Source organism: Onychostruthus taczanowskii, unplaced genomic scaffold (genome assembly GCF_017590055.1).
Source record: "Onychostruthus taczanowskii isolate IOZ18803 unplaced genomic scaffold, ASM1759005v1 scaffold111, whole genome shotgun sequence".
Taxonomy (NCBI): Eukaryota; Metazoa; Chordata; class Aves; order Passeriformes; family Passeridae; genus Onychostruthus; species Onychostruthus taczanowskii.
This window is the reverse complement of record NW_024497741.1, coordinates 1,139,369-1,166,773: the sequence shown is the minus strand read 5'-3', so window position 1 is coordinate 1,166,773 and position 27,405 is coordinate 1,139,369. Positions and strand designations below refer to the sequence as shown.

At 41.3% G+C, this 27,405-nt stretch overlaps 2 protein-coding genes across 3 annotated transcripts; one reads left to right on the top strand and one right to left on the bottom strand.

Annotated features, from left to right (window-relative positions):
- Positions 1-73: 73 nt before the first annotated feature.
- CUNH1orf131 (chromosome unknown C1orf131 homolog) lies at positions 74-7,436 on the bottom strand. The gene is made up of 7 exons (XM_041423913.1): positions 7,301-7,436; positions 6,842-7,134; positions 4,687-4,743; positions 3,560-3,655; positions 2,786-2,872; positions 1,730-1,782; positions 74-1,103 (listed from the first exon to the last, which is right to left on the bottom strand). Exons 1-7 carry the CDS (start codon positions 7,434-7,436, stop codon positions 974-976), a joined length of 852 nt encoding a protein of 283 aa, XP_041279847.1. The 3' UTR covers positions 74-973.
- GNPAT (glyceronephosphate O-acyltransferase) lies at positions 7,408-27,388 on the top strand. 2 transcript variants are annotated; one of them, XM_041423900.1, is made up of 16 exons: positions 7,408-7,659; positions 11,060-11,248; positions 13,647-13,823; positions 14,659-14,788; positions 16,967-17,094; positions 17,546-17,621; positions 18,213-18,364; positions 18,455-18,585; positions 19,252-19,475; positions 21,640-21,885; positions 22,279-22,358; positions 24,077-24,217; positions 25,111-25,210; positions 25,302-25,395; positions 26,326-26,387; positions 26,686-27,388. In XM_041423900.1, the coding sequence occupies exons 1-16, from the start codon at positions 7,423-7,425 to the stop codon at positions 26,727-26,729; spliced, it is 2,211 nt and encodes a 736-aa protein (XP_041279834.1). In that variant the 5' UTR covers positions 7,408-7,422; the 3' UTR covers positions 26,730-27,388. The 2 variants fall into 2 exon arrangements, with proteins under 2 accessions (XP_041279834.1, XP_041279823.1); XM_041423889.1 differs by having other exon boundaries at positions 7,423-7,659; positions 11,057-11,248.
- The last annotated feature ends 17 nt before the right edge of the window (positions 27,389-27,405 follow it).

The following is a 27,405-nucleotide window of genomic DNA, read 5'->3' as shown; positions in this document are numbered from 1 at the left end:
AGAACAAATTCTGTCATTTAAGTTATCCTTATCTTTGTCTCCCCCTAAAATACTGAACTTTCATTTTGGAAGTGTTACTAACTAATTGCCATTTCTAACTGATGGACCTTAAAAGCAACAAAATAAAATATTTAGCTACAGAAGACAATGTTGTTCCAGAAACACCAGACTGCTGAAATCCAAATAGCACCAAAAGGCAGTTTTGGTAAAGATTTCATTGAAAGGCCTTAAGAAGCATGGAATCAAAACAAACACGAGTTAATAACTGGACCAACCAGTAGCTTTTGACTGTCCATGCTCATTTGGCTGTCTTACATGGTTTTGTTTTTAAAAACCAAACAACCAAGCCACCAAACCACTATTCCAAAGTGCTTATTTGGAGATCTCTACAGAGATATACAAGATGAGTGTGTAATGCTTGCCTGGGACAAAACTTCAGAAAAGTATTACTTTCATTCCAAAGGTGGCAATTTTGAAACGTTAAGAGGTTTTGCTGAAAAATCACTGTGCAGTTCCACTATCCACTAATAATCCTAAGGATACAGAAACAGATTTATGTCCAATAAGTGTTTGGAGAACACCTACTTCCAGTTCAGAGTAAGATATTGCTTTTTCCAAATTCCTTCCGTATATAAGATACATTTACATTAATCCATTAATTTATGGATTAAATGACTATTTTATTAACAGCCAATAAGCTGATTCTACAAAAAGAAATGTTTTCTTCAGCACATATTGACTAATAAAAATAGCCTGTATAACCTTCTTGATAAGAACTCTAATCTTTATTTATAAAATAGTAAATTCTAATATTCATCCCAAGACAGAATGGTACATAAAAATCCTGTGATAACAAGATTAAAAAATTAGGATACGGTGGATAGGCAAAAGGCCCCAGAAGTCTGTGTTGATAGCAATGTGAATATGTGAATTCTCTTACGCATATTGTCCATTTCACTCTGTATCATGAAGTTCATTTGCTAACTTTAGATGATTTAATTTTCTTTATGTCACGGCTTTGCAGAATCAAGGTCCCATTTCTGAATTTTCCAACTTGTCCTGCAGGCCAAATGCTAGGCACAGATTTCTTCCTTTTGGCCTTCCTGTAACAGGGAGAGGAAAAACAAAAATTAGAAGAAACAGCAGAAACACAGGTAAATGCTTAATATGGTGAAAAAGTCACCTACTTATGCAGTTTGGTATTATGGAGTATCAAACCATAGCATGTAAAGACTTCAGAACATTTTTCCTTCCTAGACATGCAAAATTTACAGCACATTACAGCATGATTTACATTTTTAAACGTTTAGAAACATGAAGATTTTTGGATAGAGAAGGAAGACAGTACAGAGGGAACCTGCTGCACTAGGATTAGGAAATGTCAGCTCACTTTCAAGCCTCTGTATACTGTAGCTTATGCTTTGCAGAAATTATTTCTTAGGGCAAATGCTCTGAGCAAGTTGTGTCATGAGTCTGCACACAGGGATTTTCATCCCTCTGACGTCCAGCTGCAGTCTTAAGACATGTTGGGGCAGAACTGACATACTTTCAAGTAAAACTGAGGAACTGAAGTCTCTGGAACAGCTAGGTACAGAGCAGTGTCACCATTTTTTGAGGATCTCAGCACCTGGAGAATTTTGTTGCACTGTGATGTGCATGATTTCTGGAGTAAGACTGTGCAATTACACAGAGGAGATACACTGGGGAGACCATGCTGAAAACACCTCACCTCTCCTGTTCTTTATGCTTCTTCTTCTTCTTAATAGAGTCACCTTTATGTTCCTGTTTTTAAAGACATATATTTTAATGAAAAAGGAACAGAGCATGTTGATTAAACAACCACCTGCACAAAGAACATTCGGTAAATAGCCTGTGCTTCACAGAGCAGCAGGCACTTAAAGCAAGCTGGGAGACCTTCTGACAGAACAAGTGATGCAATACGTTATGGAGCCACTGCCAGGAGTGCCCAGAGCCCTTCCTAATGCCTTATGGAAAGCACAGCCCACTCACAACCAATGTGCAGTCCTTGTCACGTGCAAAAGCACAGGCTTCCTTCTCGGGCATGTGACAGATCCCAGGGCCAGAAGATGGACTTGCTACCAGGTAGGTGTGTCCTGTCACCCAGCAGAGAGCAGCTGTCAAATAACAGGGCTCAGATGTGACTGGTCATGCACTTTGAACCACATGATAGAGCAGGAGAAGTAGGTCCCTAGGAAGGAGGGTGGCAGGAAACTGGTTAATAGAGCAATTACCAGCCCCACCAGCCTGCTCCCACCTACATGGGAAGGCTCCATAGGGAGGCAGAGAGTAGGCTTAGAGCCAGATGAGCTGTGCTAGAGGATGGATGCAACAGAAGCCTCACCCTTGCTTTAAATAATGAGTAGGATCCTAGATGGAATTATGCTGATAAAAAAACAGTTGAAGATCCGGCTCTCTATGGTTAGACAACATGCAACAAACTTTAATTGGGGACCATTCTGTTTCCTCTTAAGAGGAAAGGATAAAAAAAAAACCACTGCTGATTTTGTGTCATCAGTCTATCAGCCTGGAAGGGTGAGGCAGTGAAACCAAACACAACACAAGCCTAACTCTGTGTCTTTATACTGCACACAACCAGCTTTTACCAATAAGATTAATCCTGCAGGAGCCAGGAGCCCAATCGACAGGGAGCAGCAGGTGTCAAGCTTGGGCACTCCTCCTGCACCTGCGGCATTATCTGTCAGGCTCTTTTAAAGAGGGCTGGCTCCTACATGCTGCCTTTTTATACAGAAAATTTCATACGAACCTTTTCCTTATCAGCATCTTTCACTGCTTTTTTCTCTTTCAGTTTTTCTTGGTAAGTCCTGTAGTTCACATGTGCCTTTTTGGGGGGCTGCAAAAAGATTGGGAGGGATACTGCTGATTAAATTTTCAAATAGGTTCAAAAATTATTCACACACTTGCACAGACAGCATTTTTCACGTGGTAGTGGCAAAACTTTAGAAATGCTTATTTCCTTTTGGATGAGAGGAATGGACTTAAGAGACATCAGGTAGTCACAAATTGTTTCTTTCTTGGTGAGGACAGCAGAGAGAGACAATACTGTTCTGTTATCAGTCCAACAAGGTTTACAATACACACTCTGAGCAATAAACCCCAACCCACTTCCTAAAAAACACCTAAAATATTATTTTTTTCTTTTATACTAGTTATGATGAACTAAAAAATTTTTTCCACCTTTATCTCTCTGTGAGAATGAAGATTTAAAAAGTGAGCCCCACTCGCCAACTATTTATTTTTGAACAGCCTGATTAAAAATTAGTAAATGTTTTTCAGCCTGATCAGTCATATTTCGTGTGTAATACTTTCCTGATAACACAACCATACTAATCTTCCAACCATCTACAGAAAACAGACATGACAGAAGAAATGATGTAAAAGAAAAGGATGAAGTGGGAGAACGGTCAGGGCAGGGAATTTTGTGTTTTAAAAGAAGAATACCAAAGCCCCTCATGTTCTTTACTGCTTTTCTGCATTATAACAGCTGGGTGACCTCCAGCACAAACCAAAGGACAATTACCTTGGCTCCCAGCATGATAGCACGCTCCTGTTCCCAAACACGTTGCTCCTGCTTCTTGTAGCCAGTGATTCCAAACTTGTGCACTTCCAGGCGAGCCTAGAACATTTCAGAAAATTGCAGGCATTTCATAATGTCCAACCTGTTGTAAAGCAATGCCTGGCAGAGTGCAACAGTCATACTCCTGAGGAAATCCTGGCTAATACTGGAAATTTGCATGCTATAAAATAAAACTGAGTTCAGAACTATACTGCAGAGCAGTTAACCACTGTCCAACTAAGCTCTGGATGGTGAGGACTATCAAGGGGACAATTTTCAATCCTCCTCATTTCACATGAAGTAATACATAGAACGTATTTCCTCCATGTAAAAAACAAGCACTTAACCACTGAGAAACACAGATGGGCAGATGGTGGTTTGACTACACACACAGGCAGAGTTAACACTATACAAGCATACCCTGGCAAAACCACTAATGAATCCATAATCTTTTTTAAATCAGTGATTAAATCCCCACCCTTCTTAGCAGTACAGAGCTCCATGCAGAATCTCCGGAGAGTGACTGGACTGGATCATAACACATCCCTGAGCAGCGATTAGGCACACAAAACAACTTGCACAGATCTGTAAACAAATTAGTAGCTAAGGTGGGCAATGCTAGCTATGTTCATGTAAGAACAGATGAGAATAAAAAGACAAATGGAAAAAGTGATTTGTTGTTTCAAAAACAGATGCCAATACACGTTTTTTTCCTTCCCACGTGAGATGTCAGAGATTTAACATCATCGGGCAGAAAGAACTATGCTAAACATTATGGGAATTCAAGCACCTTTACACATCCCCCTCAAATTCTCATTGGAAGATCAGAAAAAAAGGCCATGAAGTTGTAACACAACTCTCTCCACATGGAGCAGCTGACTGCTGCCAGCCTGTTCCTCCTTTGGTGTGGCATGTAGCCAGAATTACCTATTAGGAAATCCTCACCTATAAGAGAAATTTCCTATTAGGAAATCCTCACCCAGCTGTTTCTGGAAATGCTTCCCATCAGTCCCACCGTAGCTTTCTGAAGTATACCTGTACACATAACTGTACACTACACTAGTGAGATTAGTCTGATCCTAATGACTTACCTTTTCAAAGTTAAATTCTTCTCTGACTGCATTTTTCTCTTCATTCACTATTTGGGTCTATAAACAGAAAAAAAACATTTCAAATTAATATGACAAGTAACACCAGTTTAAATGCTGACTGGGATAGCTTTTTGAAAAGCAGTGAAATGTTAAGTCCCTTATATGGAATAGTTTCCAGCAGCATTTTTTCCTAGCTTTATTACCTGGATCTGTTAAAAGAGACCGTTTCAATGGCATTTTTCTAGGTATGTAAGAGAAAAACTGCCACGTATCACTCATATGTCCATTTCCAAACCCATACGGACAGCTAATGTAGGACAGCTCATGAATTTTAAGTAATTTTGTTTGAGACAGTACAGTGATAATAGTGCATGTACTCATAGCTGGGACAATATGTAGAACTAGCTTAATTCCTAACTGCATGGACATATATTAGTGTCCATATCCAGCTTCACTAATGCCAGAGAAACAGGCCCAAAGGGTGCACTGCCAGCAATGGCAGAACCCACTTAACACAGGCTGAAGAAAAGACTTGCTCAAAATGAGCTCAGAGAAAAGTACATCTTCTCTGCTCCGCAATTTACACAGACACCTTCCATCAGCAGTTCTCAGTTTGGAGGGGCACTCTCGCAGGGGAACACACTATATCCTAGAAAGAAAAAGAAGCACAAAATCCCCAGGGAGAGAGTTCCATGCTTTCTTGTTACAGGAGTGTCCCACATGGGACACAATGGGGCAGCTACAAATCTCCCAGGATTATTTTAGACTGTCTGCTTTCTGATTTCAGGGAGGATGTGCTCAGCCAGCTCTCTGAGTGGAAGCTCTGCCCATTCTCAAGCATGCTGATGCAGGTAGGCAAACTGCTATCTGTTCAAGTGATTACCCTGCTTGCCTTCCCTGTTTGCTCCCAAAGGTACAATCCACTCAGATGAAACAGGAGTACTACGTAAGCATTAAAGCTGAACTGAAATACATTTCAAGCATTTCCATTTCACTCTCCAGTACCTCAGGGCACAGTAAGTCACAGGTTCAGGCCCAAAGGTTACACCAGGGCTTCCCTCTGCATCCACCACAGCCAAACTCCTCTCAGCTCTGCAAAGGCTGCTATATAGAATTGCAATTTCAACCACAAATACACCCAGTTATCTTCAGAGCATTTTGCTAACAAGAGTAAAACCAGTATTTTCAGGTAAAAAAACCTCCAGCTATAAAAAACTTAAGAAAATTTTTAGAGGAAAACATGCTGGAAAAAGCACAAAAGTTTAGGGATTCAAACAACTGCTTAAGTCTCTTGAAGTCCCCAATTCCAAGCAATCAAACCCCCAATATCAGTAAGTCTCTCTGAATTCAAGACAGTCTTATGTTGGCCCATCGGAGCTTATTTTAGAATGGGCTTCTGATGTTATGGCCATAAAGACAATTCAAGGAAAACAACCACAGAAAGCTATAAAATCTGGAGACGAATCAACCCCTCTGCTCAGCTTCCAGCCAAACCTATCCAGACCTCCCTGTTGAAGGAACTCAGCTACAGTTTTTGGTAGTGCAAAGCAGTTTAGCAGCAGCAAACCAAGCCCGAGGACTGAGATCTAATGCTGCCATGCCTTCCCCTACTGACTACCCAACAATGATCCTCCAAGAACAAATGCTGTTTGTGACTGGCCCAGTGCTGCTGTGATGCCAGAGAAGCAAGTTTTGGCACCTCACATCCACAGCTACTGACAGGAACAGAGCAGCACACAAAACTCCTGGGCACTGAAGTAAGCTTAGCCTTCCATCTCTTTCACTTCTTGCCGTAACATCAGGCCTGTCAGCAAATCAATTTGTTTTGCTCAAATGCGCCTATTTCAAACATGGGATTCTTATCCAGAGATCTGAAATTGAAAAAACTGGTCTTCAAGTCGTGCCCCCTCCCCTGCTTCATCCTGCCCCTGTTTCCAGCACCCCCACTGGGAATCAGCAGGACCAGATGCCATCGAGCTGAGCACGCGGACGGCCAAAGCATCCGGATTTCCAGGCAGCCGTAAGAGCAAGAGGGACAAACCTAGGCACGGCAGGGGGCTGGCGCCGGTCCAGGGAGCCCACCCCGCCCCACGGCGCCCACCCTCCAGGAAGGGGCGGCTGGGGGGCAGCGGGGACCGCGCCCGCCCGGCTCTACCTGTGCTCCGCCGGCGGGCGCTGCCGAGGGGCCCTGCCGCTCCTTCCTCTTCCTCCCGCGGAACACCACGACCTCCACGGCAGGCGGGGCGGCGGGGGGCGGCGGGGTAGTGCCGGCGGCGCTCAGCTCGGCCCGCAACTCCCCGAAGAAGCCGCGGGCCCCGCGCCGCCCGCCCGCCGCCGGCTGGGGCTCCCGTCTCTCCTCCTCCTCCTCTTCTTCTTCCTCCGCTGACGGCGGCACTGCTCTCGTTTCGCCGTCCTCTGCAGCTCGCCCAGCGCCGCCAGGCTCCTCACCTGTTCCGAGCACATGCCGTGGGTCAGCTCCGCGCCGCCGTCACTCCGCTCCGGAGCGCCCACGCCCGGCCCGGCCCGGCCCGGCCCGGCCCCCTCCCCTCCTCTCCCCAGCCCCAGGGAGGACCGTGGTGCCGGAGCAGCGCCCGGCCCGGCCCTGTGCACCCACCCAGGTCGTAGAGGGTGCCGAGCACCGCCTCCAGCCGGCGGTGCGGTTCCCGCGGTCCCATGGCTGCCGCGGCGGGCGGGCGGGCCAGCGTCTGACCCCCGGCGGCTCCCGTCGCACCCGACATGGCGCCGCCCATGACGCGGTGCCCCCGCCTTCCGCCGCCGTACCGCACCAGGCAGCCGGGCCGGGGCGGCGCGGGGCCATGGGCGCCGCGGGAGGCGGCGTCGGGCGGCAGGGCAGCTCGACGGGGTAGGGCGGGCGACCGGGGCGCGGGGCGGCGCGGTGGAGCTCGCAGGACCATGGCGACAGCGGCAGCGGCGGCGCCCGGGCGGGCGCGGCGAGGGGCACCCATGTACTCGGTAGGCGGCAGCGGTGGCGGGAGCGGTGCCGCGGGGAAGGGGCTGCTCACCTCACCCGCGCCGTGGCGGTGCCCCTCTCTCTGAAAGGGAATGACGGCGTTTGGCGCAGTCCGCTCCTCCACCCTTTACCCCCACTTTGAGTCCGCGGGGAAGCGGGGACCGCGCTCCGGAGGGACGGACGAGGCCTTTCCCGGGTCCCGGCGGGACCGGACGTTTCCCCTCACCAGTTCGCCTCTGCTTCGGCTGCTCCTTCACTGTCTGTCGTGTCAGTCGCGACAGCCAGAGCTCCCGAGCGCCGCCGCTCTCCTCAGAGGTGCTGCGGAAGGCCCGCCGGGGTACGGGAGATGGGAAGTGTCTCCTCCTTAGGGAGGCAGTGTCCCGGAGCGGCTCTGTGAGGTGGCAGGTGTCCGGGCACCGGGCGCTCCGCAGGTCTTCCTTCAGTCCCGCAGCAACCTGTCCTGCCAGCCATAGTGAAGTTAGCTCTGGGAGGTTGTCGTGGGCATGGAGTGGCCGAAGCGGGTTTTCCTGTGTTAAGTAGTGAAAATTACTTTATTCACCTTATTTGTTCCTTGCAGCTGCTCTGCCAACCTCAGACAAGGAGTTTTGGGTGTGGGGTGCTAAACCCCACCTCTCTACAAGCGTTTGGAGGAGGGTACTAAGGAGAGAGGGAAACAGCTCCTTGTTTCGGCAGAGATTCTCAAGCTTCTCTTGTGTCTTGTCTGTTTGCTGGTATCCCAAGGGCATTGCGAGCACCATCATTACATTGAATATCCTAGTTATTGGAAGCAGAGGAGCTCCAGGCTCCTGCTTTTTTGTTTGCCTACTTCACCGCTGTCACAGTAACAGTGCATGTCACTGAACCTTCTGATGTCCAGGTTTCCAACAGTGTGTTTTCTAAGTGTGCTCTCTACCACCTGGCAATTGAAACTGGAACAAACAGCTTGGCTGTAATGTGTAAAAGCACAATTGCAAATCTTTAGTGTTTGGTAAAGTGTGTGACTTGGCTCCCTCAGTGCTCCTTCAGAACAGGGTGTGAAAATAACTACTACCATGGAGAGAAATCAGTTGCACATCAAGTCTGAAGACCTCAGACGAAGACCAGAGGCAGAGAGGTGGTTTTTCAGTGGGCCATGGCCCTAGCAAAACTCTGCTCACTGGAGTTGTGCTGGGGAACAGCTGTAGCAGTGCGGTGACTGCTGATGTGGCTGATAATGCCCGTGCTGAATGCTGCCTTTCTTTGTCTGGATTTTATGTAGTTGCAGATTGCAGGATTTGAACTTTTTGTAACTGACATAAACATTGCTTAGATGTTCTGAGCAATAACTTGTCACATACTGATCTGAGTAGGTGATACTTAGAGTAATTTATTTTCTGCTACTATTCTGAGCTTTTTTTTGCCATTATACAACATAAGGGATTTATTTCTGTTCTATTTTAATCAAGGGGATTGATATAAGGTGTCAGCAGTAACAGATGGCTGGTAGAAACTATTTGCAGTCATCTTAACAGAACTTAGCTTACTCAGCTCTTGCAAAATACTAATGAGTCAAAAGCTGTGAAAGAAGAGAGATTGAAGGCTGTAATGCTAAATCATACAGGACAAAAACCCCTAAAAGTTTTAATACCTGGATGGGATTGTTTTGAAAGTCCCTGCTGAGTTTGTTCTGCGGTTACTGTGAGGTAACTCTCTAAACTGCCGCAGTGGAAAGAAAAAGTATACAATCTATTAAATGCAATTATAGTAGAGGGATGGTCTCCAAATTTGCCTGTCCTGTGTGGGTAAAAGAACTTGAGAAGGTCAAACATTGTAGTGGGATTTGTGTCCTCCAATAAAACAAAATTGACTTTTGATACAGATGAGGCTTTGAAGGATTTTTTGTCATTCTTAAATGGAGATATTCCTGATTTGAGTTGTTTTGTTTTATTCCACCAAATTACCTTGCGGTGATGAATGGACAGGAGCTAAAGGTTTGCTCTCTACTAAATGTCAGCTGCTCTGATAGTGTTGCTGATATGGCTCTGGTTGGCTGGCAGTGAAACCCGACTCCCTCTCCCAAGGTTGAAAACCCAGCTGTCACTGTTGGGCATTTTACTTATCTGTTGCTGTTGTTCCCCTGTGTGTTTGCTGGCCAGGCTTTCCACTCAGCACCAGAAAAGGTCACTGAAGGAGCTTAAGAAGCATGTTTTATCCTTCATTATCAGTTTGGTTCTGCACGGGTCAGATACAGAAAGAGGAATGAATGAAAACATTGCCAGTGCTACCCTTCAGGTGGAACTGTGGAGGAAGACATGAGCATTTTTATTTTTAATATCTTCTAATAAACATGCTTGGTCATAACTAATAATTTTTTTATTTAACACAGGCTTACTCCAGTTGTCTTACTTTCCTGGTGGCTGTTGCTGCTGGTTTGAAGCTTGGAGAAATACAGTTTCACTCTTGGGAAGACTGAGGGGTCATTCATACAAACTGTAGTGATACAGGAGATAATAAGAGACATCTGTCTCCAGCACAACGGTCTGCTGGCTCAAAGGGAGGAGTTTTGTCTGAATTTTTTGCAGCAGGATGGTTCCGCAATTAGTTCTTGATGCCCTGAGGTTTTTCTTGCTTAGCAGTGGTGGTACTGGTTACGCAGAGGCTGTGCTCTCTTTATACCTGCATGTGCACCGTATTGCATTCACATGGCTCATGTGTCAGTGAGGTGATTTGAGGTTTTTTTCATTTGCTCTTGCCTGGTAATGTTTTATGTACCTTGCATCCAAGCTGTGTGAAAGCTACAACTCACCAAGGCCCCAGATGGAACTTTCAAGTAGCAGGGATTATTTTATTTTCTATGTGTTAATGATTGGGTTTTTATAATGCGAATCATGGCGTTGTCTTAATGAAGCTGTGAGAGTTGGAATCAAAAGTCTTAATACCTATTAATCACGGAGAGGCTGAAAGCAAGATACTTCAGTTTTAAAAGCCCATGTCTTCTCTCAGTTTCTTCCTGTTGTGTGGAATTAAGTAACGTGGCATAGGGTGATTTGAAGACCTTTGCAGTTTAAAGGATTAGGGTAAGGGTTTTTTTGGGGGGGAGGTAGAATTAAGTAACATGGCATAGGGTAATTTGGGGATCTTTGCAATTGAAAGGAATTAGGGCGAGGGGTTTTTGGGGGGGGGGTGGGGGAGGGTGTGTGTGTTTGTTTATTTTGCTTTTTAGTTTCTTTCTGGATCACTCTTGCAAGCAGGTGGTGTTGGTTCCTGCAGTCACAGACTGTAGCATACAGATGTTATTGAAAGCTAAGAAGAAACCCCAAATGTTGCACAAGTAGGACATATCATTATTTTGGCACTGTAGCCAAGAAGGTCACCAAATAGCTTGATACAGTGTCTCATTCTTCATTTGTATGTTCCTAGCAGAAAGAGCTCACATCAAAGAAAAGAGATGAGTTTGAGGATATTTTGGAGGAAAGACGGTTGTCCAGTGACTTGAGATACGCCATGAAATGTTACACCCCGGTAATCTACAAGGGACTTTCACCTTGCAAGCCAAATGCTATCAAAAGTGCTGTTCTCCAGTCAGAGCAAGTTCAGTATGTTATCAAGCAGGTGAGTCTGGACAGTGACCTCTAAGATGAGGTGGATTAAACACAGCCAAGCTTTGTGTGGCAGCAGGGAAAAAGAGATTGTCGCTGACCTTGTTAAAATGGTAATTGTAGTTGGGAAGATAGTCCAGTAAATAAATAACTCTTTTGGCAGGAAAAAAAATTACTGGAGTTGCCACTAAAACTGTCAGGTTCATGAAACAGTGTTTTGATTTTGCATATACAACACTTCATCATGAATTTATCCAGTGTGCCTGACTTCTTCTTTTTTCTCTTTCTCCTCATACTCCATGGTTCTCACCACAGAACAACATTGTGAAAGACATTAGCACTCTCCTTCTTAGCAGACACTTCTGTACTTTGGGGGTGTCGTGTAGGAATTTTGTAGGTTAATGATGCATTTATGGACAAGTCCTAAATGCTACTTTCACTAAAATGCGAGTTCTATATCACAGATAATTCTTTGAATTAGAAACACTGTTTAAGATGTAACCATATTTTTTGTTCTAACATGAAGGGCAGCTACTACTTTATAACAAATAAAGTATTTTATGGTTAGGCTGGCTGATACTTTGCACTGTGTTTAAATGCCTGAAATATGTGTGTGTGTTAATTAGCAGCGTAAACTAATTTCAGTAGCCATAAAAAATAATTGCAAGTGTGTAGAAATACCTACGGTGATTTGGTTAGTCCTGAGTGACAGGCTACTGTAAATTTTTTTCTATTTGTTTCTTTTAATGTCTAGTATTACCTGTGATACATCAGAATGTGTTATAATGTGACAAAGTAAAGTATGTCACTCTACGCCACGAAGTAGTTCTGTTTCCATTATGGATTGCTAAGTAGTATGAAAGCCAAAAACATCTTTCAACTCCAGAGACACTAAAAAAATTACTGAAAGAAAATACTTTACAGAGGATTTTACAGAAGGATGTTTGTGTGATGTTTTCTTCTGAAGTGCTTTTTGATAGAAAATTATTTTGATGAATATTTTCTGGCTGCATCAAGTAGTTGAAGGGAATTAGCAGACCTGCCATTGCAGCCTGGTTACCAATTTTGCACTAGAGGTTACTGGAAGTTTCTAACTGAGAGTGTCTTGGGCAAAGTGCCCAGCACTCTACAATTAGGGTCCCTCCTGCCTGGGCAAGGTTTGCAGAGATTTGCACAGGCGTACTCAAATTTGTTCTTGTGCCAAATTGTTGCAGTTACTAAAGTTCAGTGTGGGAAGTGAAGGTCATTTGTTTGTTTTAGCATTCTGTATGTGACTGGTCTGGGTTTTTGATTTCTGATTTTGGGAAGTTCTTAGTTCCATAGTGGATTTGCCTTTAAATCACATGAGTGAACGGCATGGTAAGCCTTTTGCTGGTGAATGAGAACAGAATCTCTTCCTGCTGAATAACAAGAGGAATTTTTTGGCTTCCTAAGCAGGACTGATTTTCTCAGGCTTAATTTGAAGCAGTTTTTGGCTTCTTTAAGTGGCTAAAATAATCAGTTTAAACTATGTATGTGGAAATACATAGGATAATGGGTAATGCATTTAAGAAAACACATTTTACCTAGTAGATGTGATAGTAAGGTATATGGAGGTAGATTGGAGGAGATGGATTTCCTCATATGTCACAAAATGGAAATAATAGATAAGCAGCACTGGCTTCCAAATGATGTGCTTTTTTAGAGGCTTTTTCTTCTGCCATTCCTTTCCTTTCCCTTCCTCCTCTATGTTGAGTAAAAGTCATGTTCCTTATTCCATAATGGTAAAAGGTTTAACTTTTCAATTACATTTTTCTAGATTCAAATACCAAATTGGAGAGATGGCCATTATTTAAGTCTATTTCAAGGAGCTTCAAAAGGGAATGTGCATGGCAACAGAAGAAAGATCATTGATATGCACAGTTGGTAGAGAGAGTGCTTTGTATGCAATTCAGCTCTCCATTGCCAAGGGAATGCATCACAAAGAAATGGAAGTGTGATACAGCTGAGGTTCTTTGTAAACTCTAGCCCAAATGCATTTAAAATATTTACATTTTGACTGTCTATACAAACATAGGCTTCATTTTACTATCGAAAGAAAAATGCACAGTCTTCTTCAAACTGATAATATAGGAAATATTCTTTGAACTTAAATATCCTCTGAATATGCTGCAAGTTAAAACATTCATATGGGGGGAGAATTGTTGTACGTCCTTCCCCCACCGTTGACGTCTAAGGTTATGTTGTTTTTAACTTGGCTTTGTTGGCTGGCACCAAACAGATTCTGTATGATTAGATCCATGCCTACCACATAAAACAAAATCTCGTGGACTATTATAGTAGTTCTCCCACAGTAGCTGTGGCACATTAGAACAGTGTGCATGGACAAGGAGAAGGGAACAACTTGTCACTGCTGTTTTGTTTCTCCATAGTTAGCAAAAGAAATGGGAGAATCACCTGATATTATTCAAGAAGAAGCCACGGAAATCCTGGATGAGATGGGCCACCATATGCAACTAGGAGCTGTCAGATTTTTTGCCTTCACTCTGAGCAAAATATTCAAACAGCTTTTCCAGAGAGTTTGTGTGAATGAAGAAGGAATGCAGAGAGTGAGTACTGGTGGGAGGAAAAAGTTAAAATATTTTCAGACCAGTCACTTGGACAAGAGCTCTAGTCACAAATAACAAATGTGGAATATACCCTCTACAAAAACCAAGACTGCACTCACTTTTGTTTACTAGTGTTTTTCTTAGTAAATGTGGGAGGAAAGACAGATGATATGTAAGTATTTTAGAGGCAAACAGTTGTCACGATTTTTTGTATATTTTCCAAATGCTTCCTATGATAAGGAATACCATGTGCCTGTGAGTATGTTAGATCAGCCACTGAGAGAGTGTTTTCTATCTGATGTTATAAAATACTAATGCATTTAGCTGAATTGGGGGTCACAATATAATATTACATGGCTGTACAGCAAAACTGTTATACAACTAAGTGTGGTGAAACACTGTGCACCTCTGAGGCAGGAGATGCTTTAGGTTTTCCTCTGTTTCCAGGAACCGTTGTCCCCCTATTTCATTTTAGGATGTTGCTGTTCTGGAGGGTGCAGTGCATTCCCTGGAAGTCAGCAATGTCAGTCCTGACAGTCCCTATTTGGTTTCTCATCCCCATCAAAAGGGTTTGGAATTAGACTATTCCATGATGGGGTACCCCTCATTTTTGAGTCCTGTGATGCTTGTGAGCCTCAGGTTACTGCTCTGGAAACAACTGCTCCAAATTTCCAATGGGTTCTGTGCTGAAAGATCTGTATTGATTGTGTGGCCAGAGAAACAACCATCAAGCAAATGGGGTTTTGTTTGCCTTAAGCCCTGTGCAGGTCTATATTTGCAAGTTTCAACAGTCAGTAAATATTGGGACAATATTGTTTGCACTGTTCTTTTTCAGTTGCAACATGCCATTCAGGAGCATCCCGTGGTGCTGCTGCCCAGCCACCGAAGCTATGTAGACTTTTTGATGCTGTCTTATTTGCTATACACGTATGACTTGGCCTTGCCTGTCATTGCAGCAGGAATAGGCAAGTATGTTTTTAACAATGTTTTCAAGATTCAGAATTGGTAGCATTCTCTGGTAGCTGCAACTATAAGTACTTGTGTTTAACTTCTGTTTCAAATATAGCTTGTTAAATCCTCCTTGGGTAAGGTGCTTACAATGTCTGAAAGCTTCTCATTACTGCTGAGTCCTGTCAAAGGTGAATCTTTTTCATAGCAAGTTCACCCATAAGTACCCATCTGTAGACCTGAGGCTGGGGCAAAGATAAGGATTGTAAAGAATACTTACATTTGGTTTCATAGCCTGATAACAGGCAAGAACTTGCCCAGGTGGTACTGTGGGTGCAGAACTTCTTGTGATACTCCATGCAGTTTGAAGTGCAGTCACAGCCAGATACGAAGTACCAGACCCCTCATGCTTGTTTCTGATGCGACTGATTCCTTTGAAATATTGGCAGAACTTTGTGACATGCTGAGAACAGAGCTGACAGTGAAGTGATACGGCATATCAGAGGTCAGGATTTTGGGCATACTTAGCTGTAAAGCAGATGAAGCCAGTATATTTGTAAGAAACAATTCTTGAGGGCTTGAACAGTAAATGTCTTCCAAGTTAATGTGCTTTTTGATAATCTGGATGCTGTTAGCACTTAACTTAGAAACCTGATCTTGGAAGTCATGAGTATCAAACAAGCAGAAAACCACCTCAGGTCTGGTGCAGCACTGTTACCTTACCATGCGCAGGTAAAGTACCCTATCAGAGATGGGGAACTTTCTGCTTTACTGTAGTCTGCTTTTCCAGTCAAGAAGTTAACAAGACTAAAAGAAGCTTTGAGAACGTGCTTGCTATGGAAGATGAGATTTCCCTGGTCTTTGAGTTTGCTGCATCTGGGTGATGCAGGTTATATTCGCAAGTCCATGCTTCACCGCTGTCTTGATCAAGGTGTTGCAGTTTGCCTGTTATGTATTGTTCAGATTCTGCTCACATGTTGTTATAGGTATTGGTGTAATCCTTTGCAGACTTGGATTAGAGTATTTTTGTGTTTTGGACCTCAAAATAGTATCTTAAGATACTATTAGTTTAGCTTACAAGGATTTTTTTTAATGATTAACTTTTTTTTTAATGCATTGGGTGCTTCAGAGTCATAGTTCTCCTAAAGAATTAGGGGCTTTTAGCTTGATGCTGCCTGTACATGTGTATTATTTCAAATTCCTCTGGAGGAAATACAGGTTGTAGTTGTATTTCATAACTGCATATCATGTTAGAGATTCACAAGTTGTGGTTTACAAAGTCACTCTCAAATCAGCACTTGTTCTGAGTGGAGAGACTATCCTGATATAGCTGGTAAGTGCCTTTGCTTTGTTAGTTATCTCTTGGCTTCAAGCATACAGATAGATCTGTGGGGATTAGCTAAGGGAAGGTAAACAGTTGCCAGTACATCCTCATACAGTACATTAGCAGAAATCTAGCTGGTGTTGGGATGATGTTTCTGGCACCTGTGACATCTTCAGGGCAGTCATTGTCAGTGTTGCAACTGGAAATGTGAATTTATTTGACTGAGTGAATATCTATTCTTCAATGTTTCATGGGCTGATGTGGCAAGGTTGGAATGGCATATTGCCATCTGATGTGTGGACTTGTTTTAAATGCTTCCATAAGAACTTTGTTGACATTAAGTGTTTTTTCCTGCTTTTGACAAGTTAAGCATTGATTATCGTTGCTTAAAACTGAAAAACAATAAAACAATTTTAGCTGGTTGGTGTACCTCCCCCAAAATGATGAGTCAGGATCATAGATGGTCTAATGTAGTTTAATTGGCTGCCTAATTTCTGTGTCTTCTAGAATATATTCAGCAGGAGCTGCTTTTTTCTAAAGATGAGTGAGATAATGTACTTCAGAAGCTTTGTCTTTATTATGGCTGAACTAAATTATGAAAATGGCCATCTAAATTATGAAAATAAATTGCTCTAAGTGAATGCAGCTTAAAAAAATGGAAAGCATATTATAATATGCAATTCTTGTCTGTATAGGTCTTGCTAGACAATTTGAAAGCAAATAAATGTGTTGGCAACAAAGGAATCATTGAAAGAGATCTTCTGTATTCTGGTAGTCAGCGTGCTAGTAATTTTGTGGTTGATTCTGCTGGCTGATATTAATCAATAAATTTTGTGTTTGTGGTTTTGTTTTTTCTTTGATTGTTTTTCAGATTTCCTAGGAATGAAAATAGTTGGGGAGCTGCTACGAAGGGCAGGTGCCTTTTTTATGCGACGTTCCTTTGGTGGGAACAGACTCTACTGGGCAGTGTTTGCTGAATATGTAAAAACGATGTTAAGGGTAAATAACTTGCTGAGCTCTCAAAATGTATACTTAAGAAATACTGTGTTGGAGCAATTCTTGTGAGTTATGCAGGATGCCTTTGCTGTGTGATTGAAAGTCTTCATGGTGGTCTGAGTAAGTGCTTTTTACCTCAAATATGCTGTAGCTGAAGACCATGTGTACACTCTATTGTTATTACACAGTTCAGTAAGTGAATAAATTACTGCTCATCAGTTGCTTTGAATTGTGTGCCCATATCTCATGAAAGACACAATATTTTCCTTAGTTAAACTATATAGTGCAGCAAATACAATGGATGAATGTAGGCTTACAGATGTCTGAAGTTAGATATGTTTGTCTTTCATTAGAAAAACCAACCTACTTACATTTGAAGTACTTAAAACTGTTTGTGAGCAATAAAAAAGTAATGTTTTCTCTGACTAACCTTTTGTTTGTTTTACTTTTGAAGAGTGGCTATGCCCCAATTGAATTTTTCCTTGAGGGTACTAGAAGCCGCACTGCCAAGACTCTGACTCCAAAATTTGGTATGTTTATTTAAGATTTGGAACTTCTAATATTATTAGCATTTTCATTAGTGGCTATGTGCTTTGTAAGTTCTTTGGATAGAAAGGGATGTTCAAGTAGAGGGAAATTGGGGAAGTCTGTCAAAGTATGGAAAACACCATGGCTGGGTTCAGAGGCCATGCAAAGAACAGCAATACATTTCCCTTCCTCTCTACTGCTTTTGCTCCCTTTGCCCCATTGTGTACTAAATTCAGCAACTCTTCACCATTTTCTTCCTAGACAATAGGCATCCCCTGGCCAGCAGAGAAATATTGTAGTTCTAACTGTAAAAGTAATGGGGAATCTTTGGAAGGAAGATGCTGTGCAAGCAGCACAGAGCAGTACTGCTGAAAAGACCACAAATAGCTGTCCAAGAGTCTTGCTTCCATTTACTCTCTGTTTTAAGGCTCGGCCAATGTCTTTTGCTTCTGCTTACTTGAAGAGAGAACAGGCACAGTGCTTACCTATTAGCAGTTTTTAAAATACAAAGATATCCTTTTCAAAGTTAAATTGCAGTTGCTTTCCCTCTTTGAAAGAGACAGGTGATTAATGGTTTATTTCCCAATTGGCAGGTCTTCTCAGCATTGTGATGGAACCCTTTTTCAAACGTGAAGTCTTTGACACGTACCTTGTTCCCATCAGCATCAGCTATGAGAGGATCTTAGAAGAATCTCTCTATGCATATGAGCTCCTAGGAGTCCCAAAGCCCAAAGAATCTACATCTGTATGTAAATTGTTTAAGAACAGAACATAAGTGGACGTATACACACCCTGTAGCGCCAGAATTTAAGTTTTCCTCTTCCCATTTTCATAGGGGTTGTTAAAAGCCAGGAGAATCCTCAGTGACAATTTTGGTACCATACATATCTACGTTGGCCAGCCAGTATCCCTTAGAACCTTGGCATCTGGGAGGATCAATCGGTGCCCATACAATTTGGTTCCCAGGTACTGCATCTTTCTGTGGTGTATGCACAGGAAAAACATTTGTTTAGTCTACACCTGTGTGAACTAAGATGTTCTCTTGTACTTTGTTTTCATCTTCTCTCACCTCCCCCCATCTGACTGTTCAGACTGGTGAACCTGTTTGGTCTGAGCAGAGGCTTATTGTGCTTGTCACTGGGTGTTTCTGAAATGAATTGTTACTTGTGGCTTTCCCTGTGTTGAGAAGATGCTACTTTAAAATTTAATGGTGATGCATGAACCAGGCAGATTTTCTGAATGTGGTGCTTTTGCCACTTAACATTTTCACATTTGTCTCACTTTTTGTGTTATTCCTGAAGGCTGTTAAGTGATCATATGTCAGGGAGAGCTGCAGCTGTGACTGGAATGTGTTGCTTTTGTAATTTTTTCTGTAAAATATAATGCTTTTGAATTTTGTTTGAAGTCAGCAAAAATACAGCATCACTGCAGAGGTCTGTTCTTACAGATACTGTCATGCAGCTACTGATGCTTTGCTCTGTACTTCTGTTTTACAGAGCACATAGAATTACCCTGCAGATGTTAGGTGCTGTAAAGATACAGATCTGGGAACAATATGAAAGAAATAAAGAGGGGTGTTATTTATATTAGACTTTTTGAGATCTTTACCGTAAATTGCATTTTTTTTTTCAGGCATCTTCCCCAAAAGCCATCTGAGGATATCCAAGAATTTGTCAGTGATGTAGCTTATAAAATGGAGCTCCTGCAAATAGAAAACATGGTTTTGAGCCCATGGGTGCTAGTTGCTGCTGTCCTGCTCCAGAACTTGCCAGCCATGGAATTTGACCTTCTAATAGAAAAGACTCTGTGGCTTAAAGGCTTAACACAGACATTTGGAGGATTCATTGAATGGCCTGGTATGCAGAGAAAGTGTTATTTCAGTTCCTCTTGTTGCTTATGAAAGATAAATTACATTTCTATGGAAGCAATGCATGGTGAGAGTTTTACAGAATTCTTAGAGTTATAAATGGATTTTTGGATATGCTAAAAATCATGCTGAAATCTGACAGGTTTTGACTTTATCTGTTGAAGATAAAACTCTGAAAAACAGGTGGAAACAGAACAGATATTTTACTGTTGTATCATGAAGTGTGGTGTGAGAGTGAAATGATAAAGCACTTTATCAGAGTACTACAGTTTGTGTAGTGTAAGTGACTGTGTGTAAGTCACAGGCAGTAGCTTGATCTGCACCAGTTAATTCCATGTAATGCTACATTTCCTGCTTGGTACTGACTACAGTATAAGTTGTTACTGGTGCAAAGAACTAGCAGAAACAAATGGGTGGAGGAAATCAAAACTCTCAGTTATCTGTTTATTTTAAATTCATTTTATCTCCAGAAACAATGACTTTTGAAGGGAAGGCTTCTTTGGTGGTTTTATTAATATACTTACATACACACCCCCTTTTATATATATATGTATAGTGTATATATTGGCTGCTGAAAGATTGATTGTGCTTTCAAACCTTGTTTGAAACTTCTCTCTGTGAGCCCGAGTGACACAGGCAATTTTAGGGCCTCAGGATGTAAGTGGTAAAGCTAGCAAAGAACAGTATTGTGGAAGGCACGTAGATTTACCTTTCTGCTGTAGATAGACTTAAGCCAAGGATCTTTGCTTTTGTAGTCCTGTGTATAATCAAGGATGCCTCTCACTACTGCAATAAAGAAATAGGATCAGGCTACTGGTTTGAAAGAGCTCCGTCACCTCTGGGAAAAAAACTCACTTCTTTCAGGGATCGACTCTACAGGGAATGCAGGCAAGGTCTGCTTCTGCCAGACTGGTAAAAGCAAGAATTTCATGGCAATACTTAAAACAACATTTAGAATCTTACTACACAGTAAACTGAAAAACATAACACATACAGATTTGCTTATTTATTTTGTTTATTTTCTTAGCAACAGTTAGTAAGCGTTTGCTTTAGTAGAGTCATCATGTAGTCAGGGAATAGCAAATAGGCATGGTCATGAAATGGAGGAGTGACAACAGCTGAGTGGATTTTGTTGGAGTGTGCTGTGGGTGCTCGAGGCATCAGTTGCATACTAGGTTTGTTGTTTTGGTTTGGATTGTCAATTTGAAAAGAAGAAATACATTTTAAAGGGCAATTTGCTGATGCCAGCAACTGCATGTATGCTCTCCATTCCTTGGTCTCCAAACAGCTGGTTATTTCTGCCCTTGTCATGCTGTTTGGTCGTAAGAGGCAGACCATTTGCAAAATTTTATATGCAAAACAGGAACTGTAAAATTACACAGACTTCTGTTTTCTATTGCATTGAGAAACTTGGGAGCTTTAGCAAAATTTGAACAAAGTAGGTTGAAGGAGTAAATAACATGCAAGGAGACTGTACATGAAATCTGTATTAAAGGAAAGGAATATGATGGTTTTTTTTCTGTCAGAAAAGGCTATATTGATTTGATATGCCTGTGGTGCTGTGAACATATAAAGTGTATTTTAGCGTTCAATATGAAATTTTTTATTGCTTGCTTGTCAAATTGATTCCAGTTTGATGCAGGGAATGCTTCTCATTGAGCAGGTATGTTATATAATAATATTTATGCTAAGAATTTTTATACATTTAATTTGGGATGAGGCCTTGCTTATGTATGAGAGTTGATGAAAAAGTTTATCAAAAGATTTGTACCTCTGATTCAAACTTGTAGTGTCAGAAATGCTTAAGCACAACTATAGTCTCAGTTTCCTTACTAATGAATGTTTCCATCAAACAGATATTTCTTTTTTTTTGTTTGGAGGCTCAGAATATTTGTTCCAGAGACAAAGGAACAATTACAATACAGTTGTTAGTAAGTGGAAGAATTTGAAGCATTTTAATTATAGAAATGTCTGAAATTTGTTCTCTCCATGTCATACTATGCCTAGTTTGCCAGTTCCTGGTATGGATTCTATTGGAACATCTCTCTAACTGAAAGTTTGGCTTAGTGTCTGAAATACTAGCGCATTTTGGGCTGTTTCAATAGAGTTATGCTCCCTTTTGCAACTTCCTGAGCGTTGTATTTTCCTCCTAGAAAACCTGTGTGCCAAAAAAGCAGTCCTGTCTGGCCTCATCCTGCATTCCAACATTGCTCGCCTTGTCGATGGCCACATGGTCCTGAATGACAAGGGAGTGGAAGATGGAGCCGTAGGGGAAATTGTCTTCAGGCATGCGCTGGCCGTGCTCATGTGTGCCACGTACAGGAACCAGCTGCTGAACGTCTTTGTGCGCCCAGCCCTGGTGGCAGTCGCCTTGCAGATGGCACCCAGCTTCAGAAAAGGTATGCTGGGGCTCTGAGAAGCTGCTGCTTTGCTCCTCGTGCCATCAGCTGGGAGAGGAGCACCAGGTTCCTGTGAGTGCTAGCGGGAGCTATCTGAGACTGTTACACTTGCGATAAGGTGGATGTGTTGGGAGAGCATGGGGATATTTTGCTTGCTTTTTTTGTGTTTGTTTTCCCTTTGATGCTTTTGTAGGATTTGATTGTGGAATTTAATGAAAAACTGCAAGCCCTCGCTCTTTCCTTTTTTTAACAGTTGAATCAAGTGCTTTGAGTACTTGCTGTTCTGTTGTGGTTTCTGCCCTTGCATGTCAAGTCCACATTTTATTTGAAGTAGGTACTCTCTTAAATAAGGCGTAAATGGCTCTTCACTTGCATTTACAATATTTTTTTCAGAGGAAGTCTATAGCTGCTTCAACTTCTTGAGAGATGTTTTTTCTGATGAGTTCGTCTTCTTTCCTGGCATTTCATTGAAGGTAAAACCATCCCTTATACAAAAATACTGATAGTAATGCAACCAATTAAAATAGCATCTGATTCCAGGGCTCTGCTAAACAAGTTCTTTGTGAAAAACACCTACAGGGATATCACCTTGATCTGTAAATGGGAGGGAGAACTACAAAGGGGGTCATTATGTTGATTGCAAAATATTGTCTGAATCCACAAGATTGCCAATGCCTTTTTTTTTCAAAAAAAAAAAAGAAATTGCCCAATTCTGAACTATTAAAATGAACTGTAGCACAAGTTTGGCTTTTTTGCATAAAGCTACCAGTCTTCCAGCACAGATCTGAAATCTATGTTAAAACAGTCTTTTCAATGAAGTGTGAACGTTGCCAGGGGTGCAACCTGTGAAGGCTTTTGAAGTGAGAGCTTTCCTAATGGCATAATAGTTTCCCTCTTAGAGTCTCTGGAAGCTTTACTGGCATCCTTTTTTTGCTTGAAAAGAGTTTTCCCTCATTTTACCTCCTGCTCCATACAGGCGTCAGTCAGACAAAGCCAGTATTGTTCCTGCACACTGTCTTATTCCAGGGCTCAGTGTGCCTGTGTGCACCCCTTGCACAGCTGGATACAGGCAAGCTGGGAGAACTTCAGTCAGCCCTTGGCTCTCTGCATGACTTGCTCTATCAGTTTGTACACAAACCTGCTGGGTCAGAGCTGGTTCTGGTCCAGCCTGCTTAAAATGCAGGTGAAAACAAGTTTATCATTTAAAAAAACTGGTTCAGCCTCACACCCAATATAAATTGGCATATGTAGTTTTTAATTGGATTTTAAACTGATTACATTTTATTTTTATCAATGCTGAGGACAAATATATGATGGTGATAGTTACGATCTTTCCTGCATTAAAAAAGAGAGAAGTTTAATTTTCACAAGAATGTTCAAGACTTGCAAATGTATTAAAATCTCATCGATTTTTATATACATGAGAATTTTGCCTTTTTTAAAGGCTGACTGGCACTGTTAAGTTTTATTTGTTGACAATTGTTGCCTCTTGCAGCTTTGAAATAGCAGAAAGTAGCAGGGAGGAGGAAGGTGGCTGGCTATGACTGACTTGGCTGGAGTCAGATGAAAGAGTTGCTGTGATGCTAAGGGATCTTTTAGTCAGCCACTCAACGCTTTATTGATTCATATGTCTGTCATGTCCTTGTCCCATCCCTTTGTGTAATCTGTTCCCCTTTTGCCCATATTGGCAGTAAAATGGTTTTGACCTTGACATTTCCATACTTTGTAACTTTTCGGCCATTTGTTTTCTTTTTAGTAGAGGGCAGGTCAGTGATCTGTATTATCATTTATTGCAAACACTGGACATGAGATAAAGGCAAACCCTTAGTTTAAAAATAGATAAATAAATAAAAAACAGCCAAAGGAAAAAAAAAACCTAAACTGGACATCCTGACCCTGTTTTGACAAAATCCTGAGGCAGCTCAGGCTGGCTGTTGCAATAGCAGCTACAGCCACTTTCTTTGTGCCAAGGTCTGTTGTGTATTGAGGAACTGCTGTGTTTAAGAACATGTTCCCACTGCCTTTTTATATGGATATTTTTGGGAGACAGGAAAATTATGGTTCAAGTCTCTTGACAACTGAGTTCAGAATGAAAGTGGTGCCCTGTTGTGGTTTCTGTTGTTGATTTTGTGGGAAACGGTAGCTGCATTTCTGTAAATATTAGAATTTTAGTTATGCACTTCTTGCCCAGGATTTTGAGGAAGGATGTTTTCTACTCACAAAATGTGATGCCATTCAAACGAGTCAACAGGAGATTTACCCTACTGACAAAGGAAGTGATACGGTGTATTTCTTGTCAGCTATGTTCAGACCTTTTGTGGAAGGTTATCAGGTATGTTGTCCTTCAGAAAATGATCTCTTTTTTTTCCTATGTTTTATAAGGAAAGTAAGAGAGCTGTGGTATTCTGTGTAAATAGGCTGGGAAATGCAAAAGTTAAGAAACAGCAGTAATAAATCTTAAACACCACCCTCCCCCAAGGATCCCAGTTTTAGCTTTTGGCTCAGACTTGTCCAATTTACCAAAGCAGTAACTACTATGTAATGTGATGGCTCATTGTGAGTTTATAAGATTTATAGGGAGTGTGCTGCTATCAGGTTCATTGTTCTTTTTTATGAGGAGCTCTTGCTTAAGTCATTTTATGTGAGTTGTCCTGCCAGGTGTGGAAATGAGTTTGCATCTCCTATCTGGTAGCTTTGATAGGAGTCATTAATTCCATCCATATCTCTTTAAATTATTTTGGTTTTTCTAAGGTTTTAATAAGATTAAACAATTACTTTCCTGTAGTAAGCAATGCATGCAAACCCAGAAGGCTAAAATCTCAGGTAAGTCAGTACAAGATTGGTGAGACTGTAGGTATTTAACATAGCGGAATGTAGTTAGTGATCTGATGTGTGAGGTGGGTGGAACTGTATGATGTGCCCATTTTTTCTCATCTCCAGAGCAGGTATTGCTTTAAAAAAGTTAAACTGTTTTTGGTTGTAAGAACAAAAATGTAAAATTAATGTCTAAGGTAGCTATTATAGAGTCTTATTTTAATATTGGGATTTTCTTACCTGTAAAACAGTAATAAAACTTTCAGATGCCCTATGCAATGGTACTTTTTGAGTTCCTCTCCTGTGTTTTTCAAAGTGGAATAGTATTACTTACAAGGACATGTCTGTTTATAACTCATTACAATCTGACAATCTAAAAGAAAGAAATGTTCATTTTCTTGAATATGTCAGTTAATTTTCAGATACCTCTCAAAGGAAATGAAAGAAGCATTTACTGAGAAGCAGTTTATACCCAGAGTCCGCAACTTTGTTTTTCAACTTCTTGAGAAGGGTGTGTACAGCTGTTACTCAATATGATTTTACAAGAGTAGCCAGTTAATTGAAAATTATAAAAGTTTTAATTGTTTCTGCCTTCTCCATAGGGAGTACACAATGTTATGAAGCGCTGTCTTCTGACATGCAGAAAAATGCCTTATCGTCTCTTGTGCAACTGGGAGCAGTGAAGAAGAAGAAAATGTAAGTAATGTTAGATTTCTGGTGTATAGAACTCTTAGTGGCAATTCTTAATGTCTGAGCTCCTATCAGAACAGCAGAACCCCAACTGCCAGAGCACTAGAGGCTGACTGGAGTCATAGAGAAGACGCAATAGTTCCTTGCTCTGCATTATGTTGAAGTGGAATGGCATGCCCTCATAGTGGAAAGACTCCTGTGGGACTCAGCATTAGGCTGCTTCTGATTCTCTTTAACCTTTTGGTTTTCAGCTTTCCTCCTGAGGCTCTGATCAAAAAAGAACAGATTCCTTATTTGTAATACTGTGTGCTACAGTAAGCCTTGTCAGGCAATGTAAGCAATAATCAGGAATACTGCTAGTTTTGGGGGACTTCAGCACTAAACTCATCTCATAGCAATTTAACACAAAGCTTAATCATCTGAGTCTTTTTACACAGTCCATGGTTTATAGGCCTAAGATTAAAATGCACCTGTTGCTGTATTATGTGTTATTCTATTATCAAATGAATTTGTGTTGTGGTGCTTCTTACTGTGTTTAAAAGTATGATCATGGAAGTCCCCAATAAAACAAGTTCCTGCAGTGTCTTGAGTGTTTTTTACAGAACATATTTGGCAGCTGATGACCTGAACTATTTCCTTATGCCTCTGTTCATGAAATGAATAGGTTAAGATAAATGTCTATAGCTAAATTCCCCTTTCAAGTAAAAGGAATAAATTGAGTGCAACAGAATTCGGGGACTGTGAACAAGAGAAAAGGTAAAGAAACCATGACTGTTCTAGAGTAGAAGTCTGACGTGTCCTTAAATTTGATATGTATGCTGGTATGATGAAAAGTATTATGTAATTATGAAAATTCTGATTATTTGTGTAGAAATTACTGGAATAAGGAATATTTGTTGAGTAAACTTTTTTTTTTTTTTTTTTTTGTAATTGTAGGCCCAATGGATTCACTTACAATGTAAATCAAGAGGCTGTTAGTAAAATCCTGGACATGTTTGGTAAGCATTCTCTTAATTTGAAGAGAGCTTCTCAAGTTATAAATTACTTTGGACAATGCACATATGTTAGATGTAGTGCTTTTAGCTAGTAATTCCATAGACATAACTGCATAAAAATCTTAGTAATATTTTTTTACAATGCTTTTCCTGGTATCATTAGCTGCGGCTTTGAATCTCCCTTCTTTATTGCAAATACTGTGCAACCCAGTGGCTGAGGGCAGTAAAGTAAGAAGTAGTTTATTGGTGTGGTGTTTACAGCATGTTGATCAGAAATATTTAGCATGGGTTTTTTTGTTAGATGCTCGGATACCTGTACAGAAACCTGTGGCTGCACGACTCTAAATGGTCCCTGATGCTGTGAGTGGATGTAAGCTCCTGCTGAGAACATGGACCACTGCCCTGTTGGAGCAGGGGCAGGAACAGACAAGGTTCCCCTCTTGCCCAGCCAGCCTGCAAGTGTGGGAGTCACAGAGGTGTTTCTTCAGCTGGACAGCTCTCCATTACCACTTAGGAATTGCTGCTGAGGGGCTTAAAGGTGTATGTACATCCTCACCATGTTTTGTTTTTTAAAATAAATTAAACATTGTCTCTTTTTAAAATAAATATTGAAAGAGATGTGCACAGCAATGGCTACCTAAATACATTTTTCTAGACTTGTAGCAAGGAATGTTATTGGTTTCAAATATTTCATGGATGCGAAAATGTAACAGGGAATGAAAAGACTTGCTATTAAAATTAATATTTAGAAAAAAACGTTGCTGACTGGCTAAATGTGAGGCAAGGCCTTCATGAATGAAGAGCACAAATCAAACCTTGGGCAATAACCAGAACTGATGTGTTGGGTTTTGTGTTTTGGTATTTTGTGTTTGGGTTGGTTTTGGTTTTGTTGGGGTTTTTTTTTTTTGTTTTTTTTTTTTTTTTTAAGGCAGCTTGGCATTATTTTAATTACTTAATGAATGTTATATTTAAACATTGAATTAAAGCACCGTCGATTACGTGTCTGTCGTCTCTTATGTCC

Coding starts and splice junctions, on each gene's coding strand:
- CUNH1orf131 (XM_041423913.1), bottom strand. CDS start 7,436: ATGGGCGGCGCCATGTCGGGTGCGACGGGAGCCGCCGGGGGTCAGACG. Junction 7,135..7,300: donor CGGCACCCTCTACGACCTGG/GTGGGTGCACAG, acceptor TGCTCGGAACAG/GTGAGGAGCCTGGCGGCGCT. Junction 4,744..6,841: donor CGCCCGCCGGCGGAGCACAG/GTAGAGCCGGGC, acceptor TTCTGTTTATAG/ACCCAAATAGTGAATGAAGA.
- GNPAT (XM_041423889.1), top strand. CDS start 7,423: ATGGCGCCGCCCATGACGCGGTGCCCCCGCCTTCCGCCGCCGTACCGC. Junction 11,249..13,646: donor TTCAGTATGTTATCAAGCAG/GTGAGTCTGGAC, acceptor GTTTCTCCATAG/TTAGCAAAAGAAATGGGAGA. Junction 18,586..19,251: donor CCATACAATTTGGTTCCCAG/GTACTGCATCTT, acceptor TTTTTTTTTCAG/GCATCTTCCCCAAAAGCCAT.